This window comes from Odontesthes bonariensis, chromosome 13, assembly GCF_027942865.1.
Source record: "Odontesthes bonariensis isolate fOdoBon6 chromosome 13, fOdoBon6.hap1, whole genome shotgun sequence".
Taxonomy (NCBI): Eukaryota; Metazoa; Chordata; class Actinopteri; order Atheriniformes; family Atherinopsidae; genus Odontesthes; species Odontesthes bonariensis.
In genome coordinates, this window is record NC_134518.1 from 13,657,533 (window position 1) to 13,684,333 (window position 26,801).

A 26,801-nucleotide genomic window follows, 5' to 3' on the forward strand; every position below is an offset into this window, starting at 1 on the left:
CTGGGAAGTTTAAAGAGTAAAGACCAGCAGGTTTCATGATGTCAGCAGAGGACTCCGAGCTCGTCGCATCACGACTTTATTAGTGCATGAGGTGATCAGGGGATGGTTTGTCTGATGCAAAATAAGGGATATGACCAACATAGACACACAAACTCACTCACACACATGGCAATTATAACAAATTCATTTGATGATTATTTTCTCATTTACAGTTTGCATTCACTGAGCATGGACTCCGCAGTTGTTTCACGCTGGATTTATGACATTTCAAGTAATTAAAGCATCCAAGTGAGACATGTCGGATAACTGAACTGGAACATGGGCTTATGATAGCTGCTTACGTCAAAGTCTTTCAAACATTCACCATCAGAGAAAGCTTAGCTTTTTCCCCAAAATAGTATGGCAGCATGTAGCCAACTCCTGTTGTGGATTGTGGAATGTCAACCACTTTATGTGTAGGTGTTCTGAAAGACAATTTCAGGAGATTTCCTTTCATTTTCTATTTTTTTTTTGCTTAGGTTAAAAGCTCATGGCAGACTTCTGGCTGGAATCTCTGCTGCTTTTCTCGTAAAAAAAACAAAAAAAGCAGAGCTCAACTGAAAACTTCTAGGTTTCTCAAAGTAAACATGTTTCCCGTGGGGTTGAGTTCACCCATTCAGCAACAAACTTTGATGTATGTTTTTTTTTTTTATATCATTCTTTTTTTTTTTTTTTTTTAATCGGAAGACCAAACTGTGCAGAACTGGCACAGACAAGCTACCAGCTGCCATTAAAACGTGATCGGTAAAAGGGAATCAAGAAGTCTTGGTGAGTTGTTTTGGAACTTTCAGCACCACAAAATGAATCATGAAAGTGGGCACTTTTCGAGCATGCATTCCAGAGATGCCAGAATAATTCGAAACTCGAGCAAGGATTTGTTTCCTAGTAAAGATGTGTGCTGCGACGCTTCTGCTCCAAGAACAACTATCCATAGTGTGTGCATGTTTCCACTGTCTCTAATTATCCCTATAGTTTATAAAAATGTCTGAGATTTGTGGAAACACCTCATTTCCCACTCTATGTATTCTGTCAGATCAACTGCATCGAAGCCTAATGGGATTACACAGTTTGTCATGCCGTTCGATGCCGTTTTGCGTGTATTTTCAGATTTTGTGTCGCTGCATGAGGACGGACGGACGCTTTTAAAGGAGGTGGGCCCGCAAACTACAGCTCGTGCGACAAATGCTTCTGTTTGCATCGCTCCTCCATGCCCATCACTGCAAATGAACAGCAAATAACCAATAACCATTTGAATGTAATAACGTTTTCAGGTAGAGATCATAGATATCGGATATACGCAGAACAGAGAGATACAGTAAAACTGTTGAAATACAAAGAAAATAGTGACGGACCATTATGACTGCCTACATTACAACTGATTGTGCAACTGCCTTGAATTTAGTTTGTAGTCTGTGGTTTAGTTTTATGACTTTCACAGCAGAAGCAGATCAAACACTCTTAGTCTCAGCAAACACAATATAAGATATTATATAATACATAAAATACATTATGTTAATAATTAATCATGATCAGTCTCTCATTATCCACACTTAGCAGCTGTCCTGTATCAGTGTTTGCTTTCCTCTTTCCCCATGAACATTAATATTAATGACGGAGGAAGGCTGACTGAGCCTTCAGTCCCTCTCTCTCCCCCTCCTTCCCTCCCTCCCTCTTATACCCGCAGCCTGGATGCAGGAAGGCGCACACAACACCGGCAGACTGTCGCGGCTTCCGTGTTGCTCTCTCTTCTCCATCTCTGCATCGCTATCCCTCCCTGCTTTCTCCGCCGGTGGATTTCAGCCCACTGCCTTGTGGAACAGCGGTAAGAAAGACTAACATTCTTCGCCGGGCCTTTGTTTGCGTGTCTCTTTGTGGCTCTGCTTTTCTAGGATTCACACAAAGGACCGGGGTGTGGCTGGATGGTTAGAAGGTGGCTGCGGTGAAATGATGTTCAAATCAAAAACGGATGGGATGCGTGTGTGGATGTTGATCATGACTGTGCTGATAAAGAAACAATGGGGCAGCAGAGTTTGGATGATTAGGTTTAGTAATGAATGGAATGGGGTGATAATGTGCTACTTGGCAGCATGTCCGGGTGAAATGATTCAGAGTGCTTTATTAAAAACTGTGGACACCTAGAAATTAGTGTCACGAGCCCGGCAGATCTATTTCCATGTCGAACCGAGAATAATTTTGCGGGCTCAGGCAGAGCAGCGGCTTCCACCAGGCATGACTGGGCTAGACTGTGAAGTGATTAGTCAGTCCTGAGGCCAGGGCTGACTGCAGTGGAGTTTGTGGAACGTTGCCTACATCCATACAGCTGCAGGGGTGGATGCAGAGGAAGAGGGACAGACAGAGGGAGGATGCAGAGGAAAAGAACAAAGAGAGGGGAAAGCAGAGACAAAGGAGTAAAAAAACAGGCACATGCTAGCTACACAGACATGTGGGAGAAGCAGAAATCCAGACGGAGCATGTGTGGGAGGCAGCTTCCAGTCACAGACATCCATGTGAACGTAGTCTGTGGGGCACATGTTGTAGCCACTCCCTTTTTCTCCAGTCACTTCCGAAGATTGAACATGCTACATGTCAGACAAAGACTGATGGATCTCTTTTTCGACTTTTTCGAATTCGGAGACTGGTTTTGAATTGTAGTCTATTGCTGCGCATTATGTCATGCTGCATTATCAATCTGATGCTTGACGGGAAAGGTCAAAGCCCTGCGCTCATGGATTTGTCTCCTCCTCATTCACAGCCAAAATGTCTGACAAGCCTGACATGACCGAGATCGCCCGTTTCGACAAGACGAAGCTGAAGAAGACGGAGACTAAAGAGAAAAACCCTCTGCCTACCAAAGAGAGTGAGTGTCCCCCGAGTGTGCGTGTGTGTCTTTATGAGCAGGTCCCGTGATCCCCTGCAGTCATTTTCCTGTCAGTACCAACTCATCATCACTTTCAAACATGCTCAGCAAGCAGAGCAGCAGCAAAAAAAAAAAAAAAAAAAATCAAATAGCTGCAACATCAGCGGGATATACAGCAAATGCCCTCTCCCATGTTCACTGCAACACAAGCCTGCCAACACTCTGTCTTTCTCTTCTTTTCCAGCCATCGAGCAGGAGAGGAAAGGCGATGCCACACCTTGACTGGAGCGCACGAAGAAAAGGAGCTGAGATGCCACAGAAAAAAAGCACTTTCCTTTCATTCATCACAGTATTTGAATATCTTACATTGTCTTCAGAAAAGGGTGCTCTTGAGCTCTCTGGGGTGCTATAAGGGTATTTGGCATCCTCACATGGGGGCTCTCTTACCATTCTGAAAACTTCAGCCTGGGTGCCTGCCTTGTACCGTTAGCCTATAGCTAACATGTCTCCAACATTGCCAAACTGGGGAGTGGTGTAGTGATGTAACACAGAGAGGGAGGCAGACATCCAGGCTACGGGGAGGTGGGGGCAGTCTACAGACACGGGGGCAATCAAAGTCAACACATGTGGGATGTTTTCTTAATGAGCTTTTTACTTTTCTTTATGAAATAAATACGAAGACATGGCAACAGTCCTCTAGTGCATTCTGTCTTATTTATACTGTACGATTCTGGAAATGAATACATTTACAAAGCCACATACACGATGCAGTCACCAGACGTGGACAGTTACAATAAATGTGCAACCGGATCGTAACGGACAGTTCGTATCACCTTCCCATCTGGCTGACCAAGGCCCAAAGTCTCCGTGTCGATGAGAGATGAATAAACCACATCAGTTTTACTTCAGTGTGTCTGCAAAACATGCGCTCCGTGTGGCTTCTGTTAAAGGTGGACAAACATGAAAATGTACATATTCACCACAAAACTGAAAATCAACCATTTCAAATACACACACATATTTCTGTCATTGCTGTGCTGTCAACCATCAATAAAAATGAAACAATTTCCAAATCTTTTAGACTAAATTTAAATGAAAACTCTCTCTCGAGAGACATCATATCAAATGCCGGAACTCAAACACGTTTTTCTTTTTCTTAATATATGCATTTTGCATGAGATAGATGGCAGGTGACAGGAGCATTTTAACATCCAGTTGCTTGACCCCTTCACCTAGCAACACCGTTTGTGTTTGAGAACTGAGGAGACTGAATTTCTGTAGTTTTGGAAGCGAAAGGTTTTTCATCATCTTATTATCGGCTGCGTGCTGAGAACAAGCCAGCTGGGCCATCTGATCTCAGTCTGGGACAACACTCACCAAAGGACAGTTTCAACTTAAAAGTGCACAAATAGATGTAAAAAATACACCTTTAATGAACTGGGGCTCAGGCAAGATATGGCCTGGATCTTCTTCATAAATCCCTTTTTCTTTTGCACTGTGCGTTTAACTTAATCTTAATCTTAATCTGATTTTAATTTCCATTTGTGGATACAGCTACCAACTGTGTTCAGTGAAATTCAGCTTGAATTTCCTTCAGGATCAATAAAGTATCTACCTATCTATCTATCCATCTATCTATCTATCAGTGGCAGCGGTTTGCGGATGTGTCCCTACACCCATGCAGGGATTTTAACAACAGAACTGTATCCGTATCTAATGCATTGCTGCCTTATGGCTCAACAACCACAGCTATTCAGTAATGTTGTTTTGGCCTTGTTACTTCAGTACTGCCAGCTCTCTGAATCTCTGCACATAATCTCTGTGCATTAATGATGAATGATCGATCTTGAATTATTGAGCCATTTGTGATAAACTCAGTCTGTATAGGAAGCTATTTCTTTGCTTATCAACTCCTGAGGCATTCTACGAGGTATTCCTGTTTAGCTTTACAAAACTTTTCCAGTTATTTGAATATATTTTGATAATTAAAAAAAAAAGAATGGCAGTTTCAACCCAGCTCCCTTGGAACAAGGGTTATCCCTCTACAACATTAGAAACTTAACTTGCTGACTTTACTTGACCTGAGAGGAACAATTGATCATTACATGACAAACATAGAATAAGAGGCAACGTTTGGTCAGAGGCTGCATCACGCTCTCAAATGTTAAATGTTTATCTTAAATCTGAACGATACAACAGCTTAAAATATGCACGTGTTGTTGTTGTTGTTTTAAAGCCTTTTACTTGTTTATGACTATCTATCATCGAATTACATGACAAGAGCTAATCATCAGACAATAAAATGTGATTTGCCGAACTGATCTGAAACCCAAACTCTCCGGCCGGCTGGTGTGGCTGACTGGCGTCTCCACTCCTGCCACCCTGCCTCGGCCTGTCAAAGCCGTCACCTCCCGAGCCTTTAGTGCTCCATTTCTCTCACTTCGCCATAAATCAACATTCCCCGGGCGGTCGGATGGCTTTTCAAATGTGTTTTAGGTGTTTTTTCACGAACGTGCAGCTACTTTCACGGTGTTGTGGACAACGGTGGGATTCACTTCGACGCACAAACGAATAACTGATAATGGACTAGAAAAAGTTAATAAAAACACAAGTGCCACCTAACAACTCACGTGGTTTGTCTGGTCAGTTTCGATGTTTATGAGACGTGCAGCACTCACGCAGCTGACGCACGCCCAGTTGGATAGAAAACTATTGTCTGCTGTTATTAGCCTATTAAAACCGTTAAAGGAGCCCTCAGTTAAGCGCAAATTACGAAGTAGTCACAACTGATTCTCAGCCTTGTGCTGAGGGGCTCTGGGTTTCAGTCTTTCTCGACAATGAATGTGAGTGATATCTAATTAGTAGAGATTATCCTCACCCTCAGCTCTCCCCCATTGTGTGGAGGACCTCGCCCAGCCGCCCCGCTATTGTCCTGCGCGCTGAGTGAATTGTCGTTTTAAAGGATTTTGAGTGGCTTAGAGGGGATTTGACAAGTGTAAACGATTTAATTTTTTGAAAAATCGGCCACGTTAATCACTTAACTTAAACTTCTCTCGCATTAAATCACAGCAAAAGTATGAAACGACAGAAACTGGCAGTGGATGATGGTGATTGTGAAAATGGTGAAATCCATTTAAAGTGGTTGAACCGAATTGACTATTTCTATTAAAAAAAAAAGGGAATAATTATCAGTTTATTTATACCCCATATAGCTATGTTCTTTATTGTGGTCCAAAGTCACAATAACACGAGTGACCACACAGCACTTCGGTTTTATGCCTAAAACAAAAGCTCCAGTGTGTTTATGCTCTTGTAAATTCCAGACTGTTTTCACACCAAGTTGTTTCCCAGGAAAACATCTATTATCCTATTATCATGGCGATGCCAATTTCGCCAATGTGTGAGGCAGTATTTACATGACTATATGGGGTCACCCATGAAACGCTTTAATGCTTTGTAGTCGCTGTGTGTCCCCCTGGGGCACCGGTGCCATTTCCCAAACGTTTCAACAGCACAAGAAGCCTCACGGCGGTATTCACTACTGCATTTTTTAAACGTATATCACTGTATTTAATACTTATATGACCCCCCTAATGTAATATGTTGACGAACAAGTTTTACTGTCTTAGTGATGGCATTTGTCTGCAATGACCTTTGTGTGCATGCTTGCATTCGCCTCCCTGGCTCACTGTAATATTCTCAGCTTTATGTATATGTTTCCATATCCTAAACATCAAATTAAATTAATACAGGATGTATTAGTGGTTTTATTTAACCTCTCTATTGGCCGCTGCACATAATGAGCATCTGCAAAAGCTTCAATTCGTGGGAAAAGCATATAAGAATTAGAGCCTGGGAACGACAGGTGAATGAATGAGGGGCTGTTTAACCGTCTGCGTCCCGTCTTTGAAGTGCACTTATGCACCGACGGCTCCTATTTGTCTATAGGAGGCAGCAATTAATGTTGTCGTTGACGCATTTTCACAGTGGAACGTTACCTGCAGGACAAATCTGTCAATCAGAGGGGCAAGACCATATAAATATCATCAGTGTGGAGCGGGGCAGCAGCATCAGTTGCCTTCCCCTCTCTCTCTCTGCACACATTTGGAATACAACAAGCGGGCCTCCATGGGACCACTGAACCTTCTCACAGCTCTGGCCACGCTCTGTCATTTTCAGCCTGCAACCACTTGGTATGTCGCTTACTTTGGAAGAATTGCTCTTGAAATAATGCTGTATTTCTGTTTACTTTTTATGTAATGAAATTAACGTGATCTTGTATTATCTCAACAGGACGGTGAACAATTTCCTCATGACTGGACCAAAGGTACTTCTTCATAAATTATGCGTAAAACCTCTTCAATGATGTTTTATTGCTTGGAAAAATCATGAATAATGTTTTTTTTCTTTATGAGGTGAATGTAACAACACCACCCTTTGCTTTATCTCCCAAGGCGTTTCTGACCTATGCCAGCAGTGTGCAAATGGGAGCACAGAGTGGAATAAAAGAGTGCAAACACCAGTTCGCTTGGGAGAAGTGGAACTGTCCGGAGAGCACGCTCCAGTTGTCCACACACAACGGCCTTAGGAGTGGTAAGAATCAAAAGTGAATGAAAGTCATCTCAGGATGCAGTTTTTGGGGGTACTGGTGGTCGCCTGAGGCGCATTCACGAAAAGCGCTTTTACGCAGCTGTGGTGTCAAATCGAATAATAAATAACACGTTGATGTTTGCTTTGCCTGTCACAATTTGTAGCCACAAGAGAGACGTCTTTTGTACATGCCATCAGCGCCGCCGGGGTGATGTATACCCTCACCAAGAACTGCAGCATGGGGGACTTCGATAACTGCGGCTGCGACGACTCCAGGATCGGACAGACAGGTATATGCCGATGAGTTTCCCATCTGCTGCTAAGTTGAACTACCTGAACTGGATTACCATTTTGTACAAATGAATAACATTTTGTTTGCCATTCTCAGGTGGAAGAGGGTGGGTTTGGGGAGGCTGCAGTGACAATGTGGCGTTTGGTGAGAAGATCTCCAAACAGTTTGTGGACTCGCTCGAAGATGGGCACGACTCTCGCGCAGCAGTGAACCTCCACAACAACGAGGCGGGCAGACTGGTGAGATCCGAATCAGTGGCTCATGTGTGGCACCATTAAAAATTTCAAGAGAACCCACGTCAGTGTGGGGAAAGAGCTGTCTTTGAGCCCGGAAAAGTTTTGGTTAGTGGCATTTACGCGCGTGTTCACATCCATCTAACTTCCACTCCCTTGCAGGCAGTCAAGGCGACCTTGAGGAAAGCCTGTAAGTGCCACGGAGTGTCTGGGAGCTGCAGCATCCAAACCTGCTGGATGCAGCTGGCCGACTTCAGAGAGGTGGGCAACTATCTGAAGATGAAGTACAAACATTCCAAGAAGCTGGAGATGGACAAAAGGCCGGTGAGAGCGGGCAACAGCGCAGACAACCGAGGCGCCATCGCGCACACCTTTCGGAGTATCGCTAGAACGGAGCTCGTTCACCTGGAGGATTCTCCAAATTACTGCCTGAAGAACCGGAGCTTGGGAGTGCAGGGCACAGATGGACGGGAGTGCCTGAAGGGCGATAGGAACACGTCCCAGTGGGACAGGAAGAGCTGCCGCAGGTTGTGCTCTGAATGCGGCCTCAGAGTGGTGGAGAGGCGCACTGAGGTCGTCAGCAGCTGCAACTGCAAATTTCACTGGTGCTGCACAGTCAAGTGCGAAAAATGCACTCAAGTAGTCACTAAATACTACTGCACGCGAAAAGAAGGTGGGAGAAAAAAGCATCAGCATAATAAAACGAAGCGCAGACAGTCTGGACGCCGACACTGATTCCATTTGTTGCATGGAGTATGGACTTCTCAAACACAGAGACATTATTTCACGAGATAATTTGATCAATATTAAGAATGCCCATTTCATTCTTAAGTATCACATTGATAGAAGCCTCTAATTGCACTTTTATCTTATTTACTGGATTCTGTGTATGAATCAAATTGTGTTCTCAAAGACCTAACTCTCCAAGCCAAGCACATAGTTTGAGTTAAATGGATGCTTGGTTGATTTATTGCGGGCTGGACTTCTCCAATGTGTGAAATGTATCAAATTTTATACTTATTTTTGATGGAAAGTGTTACATAATAAATATTTTTTCTACAATATACAAAGTTCAGTCCGATCTGTCAATCGCAACATTCCGATTCCATTATTTTGGTGCCCTGCTGTCACACAGCCTTGGGAAAGAAACGCCATCCTTTGAAGTGCGCATAGAGGCGTTTCCTGAACCAGTCGCCCAATCAGCTTTCTCTGGCCTTGGGAACAAAGAACAAGAGTTCCGTTTGTTCCTCAATACAAATAAAAGGGAAAGTTGCTGCTCACCGGGCCAAAATACCAACATCTCCACGCTGCAGATCAAAATGGCGCTCTCATTATTTTGGCTCCCGTTTCTGCTATCCAACACTTACCCGGGACATGCTTGGTAAGACGTAAATATATAAACTTTGTATTCATCTGATTAAGAAGTGCACTCATAACTAAGTCATATTTTGTTCCTCCTCTCAGGGTCGCAAGTAACTTTCTTATGACGGGACCAAAGGTAGGCTACCACCAGGTTTATTGTAGCCTACAACTGCTCTGATTGAACTAAGATGTCAGGGATAGACACAGGATCAGAAAATAATTGACTCCCTGTTCTCCAGGCCTATCTCACCTATGCAAGAAGCGTGCAGGTGGGCACGCAGAGTGGGATTGAGGAGTGCAAACACCAGTTTGCGTGGGACAGATGGAACTGTCCCGAAAGTGCAACCCAGCTGAAAGGACTTAGACTGGGTAGGTTTTATATCATTCATTTCCAGTTCTGTGGGCATGGTGTAAATATACGGGAACAGATCCACGAGGAAAATTAAAATATCACACACGTTTCTGCAAAACAACTATTTGCAGCACATGTTTACATGGCAGTTAGTGGGTCATTTTTATGGGGTCATTACTGCAGGCAATTCTCTGCATATATAAATATTAGCCCTCCCCTTTTACACCTATGCTTTATATGTATTTCCTCTTCTTTACAGCCACCAGAGAGACGTCATTCGTTCATGCCATCAGTGCAGCAGGAGTGATGTACACTCTGACCAGAAACTGTAGTATGGGAGACCTTGAAAACTGTGGCTGCGACGTGTCAAATAATGGGCAAATTGGTGAGGCTCGCAGAAAAATATACTCTATATACTCTGGCCCTATCTGGGGATGAAAAATATTAACCAAACCTGTGATAGCCCCTCCTTTTAAAGGATCATATTGATTTACTATCAACTTGTGAGCAGGCGGTCGAGGTTGGTTATGGGGTGGCTGCAGCGATAACGTGGATTTCGGAGAGAGGATTTCCAAACTGTTCGTGGATGCGCAGGAGACAGGGCAGGACTCCAGGGCTGCTGTCAACTTGCACAACAACGCAGCTGGACGGCAGGCAAGTTATTTCCACACCACGAGTATTAATCCCCAAAACAAGTTTTAAGTACCCTATAATCAACTCTATTTTCCAACAGGCCGTGAAGGAAACGATGAAGCGCATCTGCAGATGCCACGGCATGTCCGAGAGCTGCAGCGTCCGAACCTGCTGGACACAGCTGTCCGATTTTAGAGAAATTGGCAATTACTTGAAGGTCAAACACAGTCAAGCTCAAAAGCTGGTCGTGGACAATAAGCGCGAGAGGGCTGGCAACAGCGCGGACAACCGAGGAGCCATCGTGGAAGCGTTCGGCAGCATCGGCCAGACGGAGCTCATCTACCTGGAGGACTCCCCGGACTACTGCAAGAAGAACGCCAGTCTGGGGCTCCACGGCACGGAGGGCCGGGAGTGCGTGCAGCACGGGGACGGTCTGACCCAGTGGGAGAGAAGGAGCTGCCGCAGGCTGTGCCACGACTGCGGCCTGAGGGTGGAGGAGAGACGCACGGAGGTGGTGAGCAGCTGCAACTGCAAGTTCCACTGGTGCTGCAAGGTGAACTGCGAGGACTGCTCTCAGGTTCTAGTCCAGCACGTGTGCGCCAGGAGGGACGGCGGGGACGGGTACGGTCCAAAACGGAGACACCGTGGACCCAAATGAAAAAAAAAAGAAAAAAAAAGTTTTATATGCATCTGTAATCTGTCTATAGCTATACTTGCACTTTTCATTCTTTGTTTTAATGTCTTCTTATATAAACACTGGAATGTATATTTATGAATGCTGTTTGCTTTGTTTAATTAACAAAAAAAATAATAATAATAAAAAAAAAAGAATATGAATGAAACACTGACAATGTCAGGTCGTATTTCAATCAACAACTCGGGGAGACTTAATTATTCTGTATAATAAATCCCCCAGCCGCTCAAACCACTGTCAGAACGAACAAATTAGAATACGAATGAGCTGAATACACAGGATTACACGGCTAACATGGCGCAGCTCACGCCTGACCAAGGTGTCGATCCAGCGTTGATCCACCGTCACTTTGATGTCCATGTGTATTGACTTCATTCAAAGAGCGCGGAGGCTTTCAAAGACAAATTAGGGAAGTATTTCCACCTCTAGAAGAAGATATTTGGCTTGATAATGGGGTTCAGCACCGACTATTCCAGCCTGTGTCGCGTCCCACAGGTAATGCAAATGTAACGCAATACATCAAAGCCTAATGGGAGACGACTTGGGAGATGACAGATGCTTGTTTTACTCAACAAACTGGGTCCAGTTGGAGTGTATATGAGAATAATCGTGACTCGCCTTCCTCATTGAAAGCAAGTTAATTTCTAATCTCATTCATTTGAAGGTAATTAGCTCTCGGAGGATTCTTATCTCCCTCCACTGGCCTGAAGGAGCCATTCATGCGCTTCCTTCTGTCCTCTACCCCCTGCATCTCCAAGAATCTTCCTCTCAGCTGGACGTGCCATAAATCTGCCAGGTTCTCAGCTAAATGAGAGATGGCATGGATATTAGCTTCTTAAGGGGTCTGTGCCTGGGAGGCATTTGAGGGAGAGGGGTTTATAAGAGATGGGGGCTTGCAAGAGGACCGTTTTACTCTTTTTGCAGATCAGTTACTGTGGAATAGAGTATATGGCAGATTCAAAAGAACAAAAGCATCTACAGTGAACACACAAATAAGCACACAAAACAATGGAACGTTGTCAAATGGTCACACAGACCTGCAAAAGGAACATAATTGGTTGCAAAAACTTGTAAAAGGCTAAAGAAAAGGATAAAAATGCAGTAAACCGGATTAAAGTCAGTCCCTGGCTACAGAAGTGACACCCTAAAAAAAATAAACAGATATATAACAAAGTAAATAATTACATTGGATTCCTTTCCTTTTGTCTGTTTACTTCTGAGGATGTTTCCCATGGTGTCCTGCTGTGTTTTAATGAAGGTTTCACTCCACCTTTATCCGCCCCTTATCTCCGCTCTCAGCTGACTACATCACTGGTCCCACACTAGTTCCACACTGGTCCCACACTGGTCCCATATGAAGCCCCAGCACAGACCCTGCATCTACTGATAGCCCCACTGTTATAAATTGGCTTTATTCTTAGACTTTATGTATTCATTTTCTGTAGTTCACTAAATAATCTATGTTCCTAGTTTGTACGTTTACACTCTGCTCATACAAACGCAATGTATGTCCAAGACTTTAAGATGACGTAGCGGGATAAAATGGGTCAGATAAAGCGTCTCTATTAGGTCAGATAGGTCTGGTACAGTAGATGCCTGAAACAACACTCACACACACACACATTGTTTGTCACATCCAAAGAACATGACGAAGATGGTGCTCATTTTCGTCATCTGCTCACATCACTAGCAAATGTTCAATGATACGTTGTCGAGTGTACAGTAGGTACAACCTCACCTAAAGGTGAACATAAATATGAAATGTTTCCGGATATCGGCGCTTGGTCGGATGTGAGAACTCTGTCTCTCCGAGTGCAGCGCTGATACTTGACTTGTGACCACCAATAAATATTTTGTTTAACTTAAGATTTCTCCAGCTTGTTCTTGGGCTTCCAATGAAAGAATCGGGCTAACACCACCAAATTCAATTTTCATTCCAAAAACTTCTGCAGTTATACTGTTTGCAAGTTCTCAAAATTTGTATTTAATTATTATTATTATTATTTTAACACCATCTTAAAGGGGCCCAAACAAAAGTGAAGCGCTTTATAAGTGAACTGCATTTCATGCCTCCTCCACAGTGGCAGTGCTGTGTCTTTTGTGGGAGGGGTATGTTCCCTAATCAGGACTAGAGGAGGAAAACAGAGAGGGGTAGGTGTGTGTGTGTGTGTGTGTGTGTGTGTGTATGGGGGGGGGGGGGGGGGGGGGGGGGGGGGGGTCCTCCACAAGGACCCCCCAGGGGGACTCATGTATTCACCCAGACAGGCCTGAGGGCCCGTGAGAATCTGAGTGTGATTGATCACTTCTTCTCCCTGCTGCCCTCCTCTGTCACCTGGGTGTGAGATACCAGGAGGCCTGACCGCAGGACAGGCTGCAGCTGGGATAAACAATATCCAGCACAAGCTACAATCTTTTACAAATTAGGAAAAGAAAGACGTACGATGTCACAATGCGATTTAAAACCCACATCGCCAAGAAGCAACAGACATCCGTTTCTGGTGCTATTTATGCCACCATTATCCACACCTTCGGCAACAAGCTAGCCCAGTTTGTTTGGAATTAGCCAGGTTTGAAGCAGTTTAAGCCTCATTAGGAGACATTACAATAACATTGCAGTCCACACTAGAACACACACTGCACTACCAGCATACCGGCCATCACCTACGCTGCATGGTGTGTGAAAGGAAATGAGCAAGCCTCTATGTTTAGAAACAGTCTAAGTCTGCAATGAGAGCATGTCTCAGTTAGAACTCATTATGACCACTAAAACCTTCTGTTTCTTTGACGCAAGAGATGCTCTTGTGCAAAGTGGTCATTCTCCTTTTCATTTCAGAAGGCAGGTCGAGGGTGAAGCGCACATCCCGGTGAACCCTTCGTTTTAAAGGAAACAATCATGAGTCTGACCAATGTTCCCTCTGCAGAGGAGGTGATGGGATGGAATCCACAAAGTCTAGCAGACTACATGAGAAGGGTGAGTCGTGCTCGGTTTTTGCTATTTTCGAACAGACAGACATGTTAAAAAAAAAAAGAAGTGTCTTTACAGAGCCATACAAGGTGTATGGAAACACAGTGTGTGAGCATACAAATATGATGACCGTCTTGTCATTTCCAGCTAGCATATAACCTCGAATGCTTGTTAGATCTGCAATTAGGTGATTAATACCTTCTATCCAAGGTGTTAAAGAAAGTTAAGTAGCTTTATTAACTCGGGTAGCGTGGGCATAAAAACTAAAAAAAAATCCTCTCAGACAGATTAAACACATTTTGAGTGGCTAAACTTTACAGATGTGGCCATCAGACGATCAAATATATTAGTCACAAGAATTACAAGAAGTGTATGGTCAAAAACTGAACGGGAAGTGCTCAGGGGCATTTAAAAAAAAACATTTTTATTAAAGGTTTTATTGATAGAATGAGCTGGTTGGAATGTTTCGGCTTTAAGCAATCGAAGCAACATCCTTTCAAGTAGTGGTACAAGATGGAAGTGTGGAGCGCTCAATAAGATCAGAACTTTTAGGCTCCAAATACCCCCCCCCCCCCCCCCCCCTTTTTTTTTTCGACCGGCCCGAATAATGACCCAGGCCCCTTTCATCGTCTGACCCAAATCCTACAGAGACCTCGTAAGCCTTTTCTCAAACGTGAGATTCCCACTGAGGGGAAGGCAAGAAACCGGTTAGACAGCTTCTAGGAGGCCGTGGTTGCTGCTTCAGCACAGCTGGTTTGGAAAAAAAAATACATAAATCAAGGAACTGACAGAAGACTCGTGGCAGTTACCGAGAAGAAAGACTTTTTTTTAATATGTTGTCCAGTCACTTTGTTGCCAAATATCTCTGCAGCCTTGCAACTACACCACGTGGAACTCTTGCAGAAAACATGGTTTTCTTGTGTGAAACATCGAGTGTTGAGGCTAATTAATAATGTATCCGTTCGTACGCCCTGATCAGCGCTGATGAATTCATTTCCCCTCATAACTGTGTACACACACTGGAGTATTTAGTGTTTCTTCTTCTTCTTCTTCTTCTTCTTCTTCTTCTTCTTCTTCTTCTTCTTCTTCTTCTTCTTCTTCTCCAAACCCTCTCAGCTTCAGTTATCCAGCTGTGACAGAGTCGTTTTAAAGTTCAGTATAACTGGAGCAAAGTTCATGGTACGTAAGTTTTAACCCTCTCTGAGTTTTTGTCATTCTTTAACGCTCTCTGTAACAGGTTTTCTAATTTGCACCACGTTTCCATCTTCCAGCATATGAAGCAGCAAGAGCTTGAAGTGTTCCCTCGCCACTCTGTCCCGTAAGTCTGAAGTGAAGTGAAACCAGTCAAGAGCGGCACAGTAACCCCAAGTGGGTTATTAACTTTTTTTTTTTTATTGTACCGACCGTCTGCCTCTGCATCTTTATAGAATACTTGCAAATATTCAAAGGGAAATCAACAAGGGAGCGCAGAGGATGACCTTTAATGCAAAGTAAGTCGACAGTTTTTATTTATAGCGCCGGAACTGAATGTGTAACCAACCACAACACCTTATTCTCTGCGCAGAACTACAAGAGAGGCACATCCTGTGCAAGGTAACGGACACTTCAGTTGAACTAAACCTCTAAAGTCAGGTACAAATGCTTCCCAAGTGAACTTTTCACCATTTATTTTCCTTAAGCATTTTCACAGAATGAAGAAGTTTGGGAGTCTGATGAGTTTGTGAGTGAAATGCTACTTTTTTTTCTTCTTCTTCTTACAAATACATTCAGACACTCCAAAGTAGTCCAATATATGCACGTCAGTTAAGCTACTTTAAGTAACTCAATATGTAGTACATAACGGGAACAGTACTGCCTCTGTGATGTGAGTTTTTGAGTCATCGTTGTTGTTGTTATTATTTGTGTAACTTATCTCTGCTGTGCTCAGGACAGTGAAAATGATAATATCTATGAGGGGCCTGACCAGGAGGAAGATGGGGAGGACTACATCTGTGCCCTCGCTGAGCTCCAAACAGCTGAGAACAAACACGGCGGACAGGCCCTTGAGGGCGGCTGCATGCCGCAGGCCTTCGCACACCCAACGAAGCCGCCTAGACCGCAGAGAGACGTGAAAGCTCAGGACAGTCGCAGAGGTAACAGAAAGAAGCTATGACAGCAGCTGTGCACACAGAATTGCAAATGCACGCGAAAACATCTGAAGGAATCATTAGGTTTTGACTGTATAACTGTAAAATTGTTTCCGTACCCTACAGAAAGGAGCTCGAAACCTCCACAACCTCACTCAAAGGGAACTGACCACATATCTCCAAGACCGTTCAAAGTGCCCAGTGGGTGCACATTTCTTGTTTCCAGTAGAATCTGATTCATTGATGCCAACACTGATTTTTTTCCTGATGAAGTAAAACCCGAACAGCAAATGATCTGAACCGTGTTTTCCTTATTCCAGCTCACTATTCTGAGTGTAAAAGAAACAGGATGTTGCCTGAACTACCCGACCCATCTCAGTGGCCTGGTCCAAAATTAGGTAGGTGCAGCTTTACATGTTATGTTTGATTGCTGTGAAAATCTTGTACATGTCTGTGTCCAATCATCACTAATGTCCACAAGAGGGTGGTGTTGCCGTGGCTCCTGGCTCATCTGCCAGCAGGCTCCTTCCACCACGAGCCAATCGGCCCACAGATGTGTCCAACAGGTAGCGCAGCGTCAAAAATATATGAGTTCAGTTTGCTCTACTCTGGTTATTGCAATTATCCCTCCTTTCTCAATTACGTGGTGTTTTATTTCTCCTTTCCCAGGATGAGTAAACTCCTTCCAGCACCTCTGGTGCCAACACAACCTGCTCAGGAGAATAAATCAGTACTGGGACGGAAACAGGTGAAGCCACAGTCTCCATTCCTGCTCATTAAAAGAAGACACAACAGTGGAGCTATGGTTATTGTTACACACCGTGGGCACTTTCAGAGGTTAAACAGCAGATGGCGGTATTGTTAAAAAAAATACACCTGAGAACTGCCATGACTGCAAAGAAAAAAAATTCTGATTAACTGGAATTAGATGCCTTACATCTTTCAGATATTCTCATTTAAGAAACAGATTTTCTGCTGCAACAGAATAGGCAGAAACTCTCTCTTCTATCATGATGAATCCAGGATCTGGATGCCAGCTGGTACGGAGGAAAAGTAAGCAGACAGCAAGCCGAAGCCACCCTCAGAGAGGTGAACAAGGTATAGCGCCGCATCCCTCTTTCTATAGCATGCACAAAGATATAAAAAAGTGCACGTGAACAAGCTGCCGTTATCTTACAGGACTGGATAAATCAGTGGTGTGATGGGTGTGTGTGTGTGTGTGGTTCTGTATCCCGAAGGACGGAGCATTTGTGGTGAGGGACAGCATAAACGGCTCAACCGAGCATCCCTACACCCTGATGCTTCTGAATCAAGGCAAGGTTTACAACATTAGGATCCGTAACCAAGGCAACTTCTACCTGCTCGGCAATGGCCTCAGGAACACCGAGGTAAACTAAAAAAGGATGACGTTGTCAACAACGGGGTTGAGAAAGAGAAATCTTTTCTGCGCACTCATTCAGACTCAACTGAAAACTTCACATGTTACAGCGTGCCTCAGGGAGAGTTTGATGCTGACTTGTGCTGCGCTGCGTCATTAGGTCCCTGTCATCTTCAGTGTGTGTTGCTATGCTTTAGAGTTTCCCGGGGGTGAAGGAGATGATTAACCATCACACACACACCCCGCTGCTGCTCATTGATGCCGCACACCCGAGCTCCACAGAGCAGCCCCAGTGTTGCCTGCTGCACCCTGCGGGACTCTGACCAGCACCAGCACCGGCACCGGCACCGGCACCAGGCGGAACGTGGGTGTTTCGCGTCCGTGTGTTCCTACATGCTAATTTTCACATGTAACTTATTCAAGGTCTTTTTTTAAATGCATCTGAACAAATCACAGTCACAGTTTTCGCCATTTCAATGGTCATTGTTATGCAATCACTCTTTTGGCTACCTTTACTATGCTTAGTGAACAGAATAAGAGAACAAGAAAGACTTTCACATGGCTGAATGCATGTATATTTTCCTAAACTGTGCACTGCAGACACACAGCATTACATCTGTTCCTCGGTTTCAGGTCCAGGTGGGGGCTGCCGCCTCAATACGTCTGGGATCTTCTTGAGAAACACCAGCTTGTCAGGGTGGCCAACACAAACGATCAGATCGCATTGCCTCAGATGGGTTCGCACTGTCAGTCGAAAGAAAATATCTTGTGTAACAACTGCCTCAGGTCTAAACCAACTGCTAATTCACCTAAGACCAAATGGCCTGAGAGAAAAATAAAAAATAAATGTAACAGTATACATATATTCACTATGCCTCTCTCTTTATTTTCTCCCGTTATTTCAAATAGCATCAGCATTTCATGTCAGTCTGACTAAAAGTCAGGTATGTTTCTGTATTCCAACTGCGCAATAATAAACAAATAAAGAGTGTCTCATGCGTCTATAATATCCAGTTCATTGAAAATTGGAGTAAATAGTTCCAAAATGCACTGAAAAACAAGCTAAAACAGAATGTGTTTAAACAGGAAAACTAGATTTAAGCTTCACATTCCAGATTGGAGTTAATACCAAGTTATCACAAACTTAATTGTTCTCACTACAAAGTGGTACAGATTATGTATATATATCAGAATCAGGAGGGGACAAAAGCTCAAGTGTATCACAGTTTCAAAAATCCTGCCATGTATCCAGCTATGTACATCAAACCTTAATTATTTGTTTCCAGGCTTTGAGCCGTTCAACTGAGCAGTTATAACCCAGACAGCTGTCCCCTGTGGCAGAAAAAAAGCTGCTACATAATGCCTCACATCAGATGGCCTGATAGACAACTGTGTGTGTGTGTGTGTGTGTGTGTGAAATTCTTCAGTTGCTCCTATCTAGCCATCAGCAAAGCAAAATCTGAAAAACTTCATGTAGGTCTGGATGGTGCTTATACCTACAAACACGGCTAAGCCAGAGTATCCACTAATCCAGTTTTAGCTATCACGTTTCAAATCCATGGCAGCAGTTTCGTCCTATGCTTTGCATATCTGAAAACGGATGCTGTTCGACGTCTTGGGGGTGTAAAGTGAATGAGATTTACACTCATACGTACATGCTAGTTGATCCATGCTGTTAGACAAGGAGTCCAGCCCTCTCAGGATGTTTTCCAGCTCAACGCAGGCGGTGGAGATGGCTCCTTCTGCTTCCCTCTCTGCGTTTTCCATCTAAATAATGATTAGAAACCAATGTTAAACTGTACCCAAACCTGACAGAAGTTAAACTAATTTCACCTGTTGTACTCCAACGGAGGGCAAATAATTGAATCATATTAGGACAAGGGAAAGGTTTTAGTGTAAATCTACAAACAGAAACAACATAATAATTTGTTTAAATTTAAATGAACTAATCTTTTTGTCAAAAACAGAAAAGTTTTTTTTTCCTTATAAAAACGAACTGTCCACGAATTTGTTTAAATTTAAATGAACTAATCTTTTTGTCAAAAACAGAAAAGTTTTTTTTTCCTTATAAAAACGAACTGTCCACGAATTTGTTTAAATTTAAATGTCTTTATTTAACCAAGCAGCCTACACAGATCAGAAAACATTAAACCTTGACAAAAAAAAACATATGAAGGGCATCCAAACACCAAGTGTCCAATATGAGCAATGAATAAAACGTCTTATGTCAATGCAGCGGTCCAACAAAGACACCGAGTCACTCTAACGTGAACAGAACAATCATAGTTAAACTGCTTCATCTCTGTGAAGAGCTTTTGAATTGAAAACTCTGACAACACAAATAGCATTTAAGTATGCGTTTTGGCCTCAGTCTCAAGACAAGGGTCCATCCCTGGCTCCTGGTTTGGGTCTCCACACACAGCGACTCTGCATCTGTGAAAGGCTTCCTCCAGCTTCCGCATTGAGGCTCCCAGCTCGGGGCTGGTTCGCAGAGCCACCATATCATAAGCCATCCAGGCCAGCTGCACTAAAGGAGGCCAAACAAGAAGCTTTCAGACAGTGACCACACCTCCACGCCACTGTAAAGTGATGGCGCCTATACAACATGACTCGCAGCCTCGCTCTGTTTCACAGTTAAATACCTGAAATATTCTCAACGTCTTCAATCATTCTTTCCAAATCCTTGTTCAGTTCCAACATATCGTTGCCGGTCCGCGGAAGCTCGGGGAAAGAAGATGACTCGGCCATCTATATCATAGACAGGTGTATGGCTTTTATGAACTGTTAGGAGAATCTCATGAAGACTTCTCCGCAAAAAGAAGGTTGGGTAATTAATGGCATCCAGCCGATTACACGTCATGGTAGCAAAGCGTACGTTTAAATCATGTTGGCGTTAGCGACATCTTCCTCTGAAAAGCTAGCATGGAGGGCGTCGTGTCAAACGAGTGTACTATCTCCTCAGCTTTATGTCAGGATGTAACAAAACACCATTTCACTTTAGTTAAGATGTATTATTTAAGTTTAGGAATCTCTAAAATTTACCACAACTTATAACTGACCTGCAGAAAGTAGGGTTGCGGTGTTAGCAATGAAAGCTAATGAGGACTAAAACCGAGCACGCGCCTTTAATGATGTACTCATATTAACGTTCATCTGTGTCTTTCAGTACAAACAGTTACACAGACAAACGTCGACCTAATGGTTTTAGTTAAGAAGTATTGAACGGAGTACAGTCAAATTACAAAGTGCCTGCATTAAAAATACTATTCAAGTTAAGAATAGTAAGTATTTAAAGTGAAATATAGTTAATGTATAGAAAATAAAAAAATATATAGGCCTATGCCGTGTTGTATGCTGGGACGTTAGAGCCAGCTCGTGAGGAATTCGCCGCAATCATTTATGTTAAGAACCAACGTCTACTGGATATTAGATCAGCTCCTTACCTGGAGTTGTTGAATTGCGTCACGGGATGCAAGATTCGCTCATAAACAAACAGAATTGTGCCTAAATCTGATTCCTGCAAAATCGCCCCGTATTTATAACATTCCTAAATAGATTCAGCTATATGTTTGTTGGATGAAGTGTAGTGGATTTTATTGGTTGCTATATTGATACTGAAACTGGTCAAAATTAGATTGTATTTTACTTGCAGCAGACAGATATGTTCAACATTTGGTGATTAAGATTAGATATGGACTGAGATATCCTTTTAGAGCCTATAGTTTGAGCTCACACAAACTATCCAGAAGTTAGAATTTGGGGTATTTGCATGAAATGAATATATGAATATGTCTTTTGACTGTTTCCAGTGAAATAGGATGCAGGTGTCTCAAAAGTTAGATTCTAGAAAAGGATTTTGTCAGACCCAGATCTAACTGAATAGATCTGAAAACGATGATTAAAGGCTTTTTCTTTTTCTTGGATGAGGATGTAAATGCCAGATGTGACCAGTGTGTTTTACTAAATGTTTGATAAGGCAACACTAAATAACCATGGAAATAATAATCAAGATATTTGCCAAATTGTTACTGTAAATAATAGTTTTCATGGCAACGTGTCCATAAGAAGAGTAGCATACGGATGGGAACATTTATTGATTATTTAATTAAATAAATATAGGGATAGTGTAACTCCAATCCCAACCCCCCCAACAACAACAAAAAAAAATCACAATCAATTAATTCAGTTTTTGACTAACAGCGTGAGTGGAAATTTGTTTAAGTGACAGTGAACAAATCCCCTGGGGGGACTGAACGAGCTGACAACAGGAAAAAAAGGAGAGAGGAACAGATAAACTTCTCACCTGAAAAGACAACCAATCAAAATCTGCAAGGGGCGTTGCCTAGGAAAAAGATAAAGCAGGTGTGACGGGTGACATCAAGGACAAACAGACAAGAAAGGAGTGTAGAAGAGTAGCCCATGACTTTGAAGCGCAGAGAAAATCAATTTTAATGAGCTCACACTGAAACACCTACAAAGGACAGAAGAAGAAAAAGAGTTTTGGAAAAACCTTCAAGAGTTTGGCATAGAGAGGAAGGACAACTGCAGGTGAAGAGTTAAGAAGAGGGTGAGAGGAGAGAAGAGCGTTACAATGTCTTCCTTTGACACCCAGAGCCAGTCTCCTCCTCGATGTGGCCCACAGTTCCCAAACCTGGGCCAGGAGCCCCCTGAACTCAGCATGTACGGCGACTGTTACTACCCTCCTCCCTCGCTGCCGAGTCCTCAGCGCACCACTCCAACCTCCTATGACTTGAGCGAGTACGCCACCTCATCCCCGAACCCTTACCTTTGGTTCAACAGCTCTGGGATCAGCACACCATCGTACCTGTCTACTACCGTGCCTCCCGGTAATCCTGGGCCTCCCTTTGTCCCTCAGCACTATGGCATGCAGAGACCTTACCTGGGTCCACCTGGACCAGGGGGACCAGGAGGGGAACTAAGCTGGTTTTCTCTCCCCTCACAAGAAGATTTGATGAAGCTGGTCAGGCCCCCTTACTCCTACTCAGCTCTCATCGCCATGGCTATCCACGGAGCACCAGACAAGAGACTGACACTGAGTCAGATTTACCAATATGTGGCTGATAACTTCCCTTTCTACAACAAGAGTAAAGCAGGCTGGCAGAATTCCATCAGACACAACCTCTCCCTCAACGACTGCTTCAAAAAAGTACCAAGAGATGAGGATGATCCAGGTAATCATTTTTACTTCTTTTTTCTGTTTATTGTTGTGCTTTGAATGCTTCTCTCCTGTAAGCAAGTGCTTATATGAGTATTTCATTTCCACAATTCTAATCAAAACTGAATATCATCCTATAGGCAAAGGCAACTACTGGACACTTGACCCAAATTGTGAGAAGATGTTTGACAACGGGAACTTCCGCCGCAAAAGGAAGAGAAAGTCTGACTCCCTCTCCGGTGGTGACGGCAGTTCAGGGGCTCCAGAGTCGGGTGACAGTGAGAGAGGCAGCCCCAAACACCCTGCCCTCAACATGTCCCCAGCACCAGACAGGGTCCCCTCCCCTTCCCTCACAGGTCCCACACCGTGTCTCAACAGCTTCTTCGCTGAGATGTCTACAGTTTCTACGGGAGGAACAAACGAGGTGGGGGTTGATGGGTTAAGCAGGCCGTCGCAGATTAACCTTCCCATAGATGGGCATCATAGACCCACACAGCCAGGAAGCTTCAGCAACTACTCCCCTAACTCAGGTGGCCCAGAGTGGGTAACACAGGTGCCAGCTCCCTCTGTGCACACCTCCTCACCCAACCACTCTTCTCTAGGTTACTCAAACCCCATCCTGAGCCAGTACAGCGGGTCCAGTGGGCATTTCTATCCCACACTGAGCTCCACAGGAATCATCTATCATCGCGAGGGCACAGAGGTTTGAGAAGACTTCACAAGGAGGGGGAGGGGGGGTTGTGTTTGATACGACTGTTGAAAGAACATTTCACCTGTCTGATCTTAGGTTTGTTTAAGAGATGTTCTGCTGTGAAAAGCAGTACAGGCAGAAAAAAACTGTATGTTTGCGCTGACAGAGACAGTTGAGCTCAGTATAGCGTGTGACAGCAGAGTATGGCTTTGATTCCCACAGGAACAGCTGAGTCAGCTGCAGTAGCTTCTGATTGTCACTCCCTGAAACCACAGTTAGCCTCCCTATCAGATCCTCTGTCAGCTTTTATTCTAACTAAAGCTAGTGTCTATCAGATCTGACTCTCACTAACAGATCATAGAAGCGAAATGCTGACACCAGGTGATTCCACACTGCTATCTGTGATTCTTTGATGGTATCAGCCTTACAACGCACAACCAGCACATTTAGAAGAGTAGTTAAATTACACCATCGTCAACGCTATCCATGTTACAATGTGATAAAAGAATAAATAAGCATGCACAATTGCAATACGTGTGCCTTAATGCGTTGGGCACTGGCACCCATAACAAGTAATAGGTAGACTTTCCTTGAGGTTCTGGTACTGAAATCAATCTTTTTTAACTTACAGACTGTGTATATAGCATGTGATATACAGGTGGAACGTTGTATATGATTGTTGGTTTGTAGTTACAATTTTTAGTATAAAAAATGGATTTTGTAATGTATGCCCCTGCCTTAGTTTATGTGATATGGAATGTTATACATGATTGTTGGTTTTATAGACACTAATAAACTTTTATTATGTCATGCTAAATGGATTTGTAATGTATGCTACTTGCTGGATGTTGTGTTTTTATTTGTATGTCTTGGGTTGTTGTTTTTTTTGTATATGAATAAAAGGTTTCATTCTCACAATTTTATGAAGATTAATGTGTAATGGTTCCTGAGACCACCCCACACCCTCGCACACAAACAAGGAAAAAAAACGGGGAGAAAGAGAAAGTGAGACATTAAACACTCACTGACAGAAAACAGACCTGTCTGGATGAAGCGATGACCGGTAGTGTGGAACCAGCATGTCAGTGTAATCCGATCTGTGTGTGATGGATAGTTAACTGATTCTCCTAAACGGTGAAAATCGGCATTCCCATGCTGTCCCCCTTTCCACCACTGAACACTAAAACCAAACAGATACTGCAGACTGGATGCAAGGGGACCAACTGTAAAAAAGCAATAAAGGTGGTGCTGCGTGAACAACCGAACAAATCCCAATAAGTACCTTCCACGGGCTGTTAAATTCACAATTCCTCCACGAGTTTCACCGCTATGAAGTTGCACCGATTCAAAATGATGTAACGAAATAGGAAAATGTATAAACAAGACGCCATTACAAGAGCTGAAAGAAAGAAATCCACTGTTAGCTTTCCTCTGTGACCGCCATCCAAAGCAAAAGTACTTTAGAGGAGATGGTTTATTTTCACTAGTCAGTGGGAGTGTGTAAAAATATGAAAGCAAAAATAGTTAAACACTGCTATAAAATTCAGTGTGCAACTGATATCCGTTGGGAGCATTTTAAAATCAGGTGTATCTGAGACATTTGGTCAGATTAAAAGGTTTGTTTTATGTCTTTATGTGGCAAATGTAATCTATGCAGCAATGAAAATATCCAGCATGACCTTTTGTTTTTGAAAGCACTACTCTATAAACTAGGCTTGCCATGTATAATTACCCAGCTAAATTCAGCCTTTACATAATCAAAAAGTGAGGGCTAATCAATGTGTAATTGGTAACTGGTTCAACTAAAGAAATAGACTGACAATGATGAAAAGAAATTCTTGTGTAAAAGGGTGACATCAGTAAAACCCTTTTTACAGATGTCCCCCTCAGGCCTTTATTTACCCTGAAACACAGGCAGCATGACAGCCATTTACACTAAACACCAAAAAACAAAGAGGGAGAAAAAAGAATGAAGAGAAGACGAGAAAGTGGATGAAGTGGAATTTAACATCTTGGCACTAATAACAAAGTGTCTTAGAGGTAGGAGGTCAACCTGTCAAAATTTGCATAACTGATTTCAAAACAAAGGGACGAGGTTGCGTTTGGAGGGATCATAAAGTCCTGCTTTATTAGTTGTGTCAGAAATGCTGGCAGTTTTACAGAAAAACTAAATCAAATGTGAAAGCATGTATGAAAAGAAAACCTACTAAATAAGAATAATTTCCAACATTCAACTATTTTAAGAGACATTTTTAGACCATTATCAAGAAATGAAAAAAAGTACGGCATTCCTTCGGGCCAACTGGTCAGAGGAGTTGATTGAGATTGGTGCACGAGTGCCAAGCCATTGAGATTCTAAGGCGATAAGGAGGATCTTGGCCTGAGTTCAGAAGCGTACAGGGAGTCTGGGATAGGAGTCATATGCTCTCTTTATTAAGTGTTCATTAAAAAGAAAGTGTTAGGAAGGAAAGGAAAAAAAGGAGCAAAGACTAAAATACATGTCACACCCCCGTCTGCACTTTCCGAAAAGCTGGTGTGGCCAATTATCTATTTCTCCCCCTATCGTGTTCAGACTTGGTGCTGACAGGTAAAAAGGTTGTGCTGAAGATCAGGAGAGGTCTCCCACTTAGTCGATGAAGCACAAGCCCTCTTCTGCCAACAGAAACATTTCACGGCTTTGGTCTCAGAGACTTTCTTAACAGCAGACATCATCTTATGCTGAGGTATTCAGGCAGTTTCACATTGATGCAAATTTGTAACAGTTAATCACACCTTGGATGGGGATGAAAAGTTCAGTGGGAGACTTTGGAGTTTCAGATGGAGGTTTGCAGATAAAAAAAAACAGTAAAACCTGAAGGATTTCCTGAAACCAAAGTTAATTTGCTTTTTGTTTTATTAAAAAAGGAAATCTGTCAGTATCTTGGAACTTCCCTGTCTGTTTTTTGTTTTATTTTTCTGTACAGAATATTATGTTTTCGTGGACAAGTAAGGTCATGTGCAGGTTGTCCAACATGATATAAGATGCAGTTGTGTTTTTCTCCTTCTGGCATTTCTCCTTAACAGTCTTTCATCCAGTGTAAAACAGAACTTTCACTTGTTTAAAACTGCTACCAGCTGTTGACGTGTTCTATTATTTGCTTTATTTAGCAGAAAATCGCAGCGCTTATAATGCAAAACTGAAGATGTCAGACAGTTATAGTGCAAGGTAATCCATATGTGTTGTTGGGAACGCTTGCCCCTCTATTTGACTGAGGGATCTCCAGCACATCATCCATCAATCATGCGTTACTTTAGCCGTAGACACTCTTTGCCTTGGGCAGTAGAGTTATTTCTCAACAGAGTGACATGATTAAAATCTATAAATCCCCATCTCCACCTGCTGCCTGGCTCGTGGCAGTCTTCCACACACCTGT

General features: G+C 43.1%; 5 protein-coding genes across 5 annotated transcripts; all 5 read left to right on the forward strand.

Annotated features, from left to right (window-relative positions):
* The first annotated feature begins 1,712 nt into the window (after positions 1 to 1,712).
* tmsb2 (thymosin beta 2) lies at positions 1,713 to 3,590 on the forward strand. Its single transcript, XM_075480565.1, has 3 exons — positions 1,713 to 1,861; positions 2,792 to 2,896; positions 3,141 to 3,590. Exons 1-3 carry the CDS (start codon positions 1,729 to 1,731, stop codon positions 3,176 to 3,178), a joined length of 276 nt encoding a protein of 91 aa, XP_075336680.1. The 5' UTR covers positions 1,713 to 1,728; the 3' UTR covers positions 3,179 to 3,590.
* Positions 3,591 to 7,024: 3,434 nt separating this feature from the next.
* Positions 7,025 to 8,746, forward strand: LOC142397224 (protein Wnt-8a-like). The gene is made up of 6 exons (XM_075480566.1): positions 7,025 to 7,089; positions 7,190 to 7,223; positions 7,351 to 7,489; positions 7,651 to 7,776; positions 7,875 to 8,017; positions 8,174 to 8,746. Exons 1-6 carry the CDS (start codon positions 7,025 to 7,027, stop codon positions 8,744 to 8,746), a joined length of 1,080 nt encoding a protein of 359 aa, XP_075336681.1.
* A 584-nt stretch (positions 8,747 to 9,330) lies between these two features.
* Positions 9,331 to 11,016, forward strand: LOC142397226 (protein Wnt-8-like). The gene is made up of 6 exons (XM_075480567.1): positions 9,331 to 9,392; positions 9,476 to 9,509; positions 9,613 to 9,742; positions 9,985 to 10,110; positions 10,237 to 10,379; positions 10,459 to 11,016. The coding sequence occupies exons 1-6, from the start codon at positions 9,331 to 9,333 to the stop codon at positions 11,014 to 11,016; spliced, it is 1,053 nt and encodes a 350-aa protein (XP_075336682.1).
* A 4,434-nt stretch (positions 11,017 to 15,450) lies between these two features.
* Positions 15,451 to 18,480, forward strand: lcp2b (lymphocyte cytosolic protein 2b). Its single transcript, XM_075481033.1, has 11 exons — positions 15,451 to 15,610; positions 15,697 to 15,737; positions 15,945 to 16,149; positions 16,270 to 16,344; positions 16,464 to 16,541; positions 16,625 to 16,709; positions 16,813 to 16,891; positions 17,167 to 17,241; positions 17,382 to 17,531; positions 17,719 to 17,885; positions 18,155 to 18,480. Exons 3-10 carry the CDS (start codon positions 16,074 to 16,076, stop codon positions 17,842 to 17,844), a joined length of 744 nt encoding a protein of 247 aa, XP_075337148.1. The 5' UTR covers positions 15,451 to 15,610; positions 15,697 to 15,737; positions 15,945 to 16,073; the 3' UTR covers positions 17,845 to 17,885; positions 18,155 to 18,480.
* Positions 18,481 to 21,906: 3,426 nt separating this feature from the next.
* Positions 21,907 to 24,306, forward strand: foxi3b (forkhead box I3b). The gene is made up of 2 exons (XM_075481031.1): positions 21,907 to 22,713; positions 22,838 to 24,306. The coding sequence occupies exons 1-2, from the start codon at positions 22,113 to 22,115 to the stop codon at positions 23,404 to 23,406; spliced, it is 1,170 nt and encodes a 389-aa protein (XP_075337146.1). The 5' UTR covers positions 21,907 to 22,112; the 3' UTR covers positions 23,407 to 24,306.
* Positions 24,307 to 26,801: the final 2,495 nt, after the last annotated feature.

Bases quoted from the DNA above. Each gene is read 5' to 3' on its own strand.
- lcp2b (XM_075481033.1), top strand. From the start codon at position 16,074: ATGCCGCAGGCCTTCGCACACCCAACGAAGCCGCCTAGACCGCAGAGA. The intron at 16,345-16,463 runs GTGGGTGCACAT...TCCTTATTCCAG, and splicing joins AAGACCGTTCAAAGTGCCCA to CTCACTATTCTGAGTGTAAA. The intron at 17,532-17,718 runs GTAAACTAAAAA...GCTATGCTTTAG, and splicing joins ATGGCCTCAGGAACACCGAG to AGTTTCCCGGGGGTGAAGGA.
- tmsb2 (XM_075480565.1), top strand. From the start codon at position 1,729: ATGCAGGAAGGCGCACACAACACCGGCAGACTGTCGCGGCTTCCGTGT. The intron at 1,862-2,791 runs GTAAGAAAGACT...CCTCATTCACAG, and splicing joins CACTGCCTTGTGGAACAGCG to CCAAAATGTCTGACAAGCCT. The intron at 2,897-3,140 runs GTGAGTGTCCCC...CTTCTTTTCCAG, and splicing joins CCCTCTGCCTACCAAAGAGA to CCATCGAGCAGGAGAGGAAA.
- foxi3b (XM_075481031.1), top strand. From the start codon at position 22,113: ATGTCTTCCTTTGACACCCAGAGCCAGTCTCCTCCTCGATGTGGCCCA. The intron at 22,714-22,837 runs GTAATCATTTTT...ATCATCCTATAG, and splicing joins AAGAGATGAGGATGATCCAG to GCAAAGGCAACTACTGGACA.
- LOC142397226 (XM_075480567.1), top strand. From the start codon at position 9,331: ATGGCGCTCTCATTATTTTGGCTCCCGTTTCTGCTATCCAACACTTAC. The intron at 9,393-9,475 runs GTAAGACGTAAA...TCCTCCTCTCAG, and splicing joins ACTTACCCGGGACATGCTTG to GGTCGCAAGTAACTTTCTTA. The intron at 10,380-10,458 runs GCAAGTTATTTC...ATTTTCCAACAG, and splicing joins ACAACGCAGCTGGACGGCAG to GCCGTGAAGGAAACGATGAA.
- LOC142397224 (XM_075480566.1), top strand. From the start codon at position 7,025: ATGGGACCACTGAACCTTCTCACAGCTCTGGCCACGCTCTGTCATTTT. The intron at 7,090-7,189 runs GTATGTCGCTTA...TTATCTCAACAG, and splicing joins TTTCAGCCTGCAACCACTTG to GACGGTGAACAATTTCCTCA. The intron at 7,224-7,350 runs GTACTTCTTCAT...TTATCTCCCAAG, and splicing joins TCCTCATGACTGGACCAAAG to GCGTTTCTGACCTATGCCAG.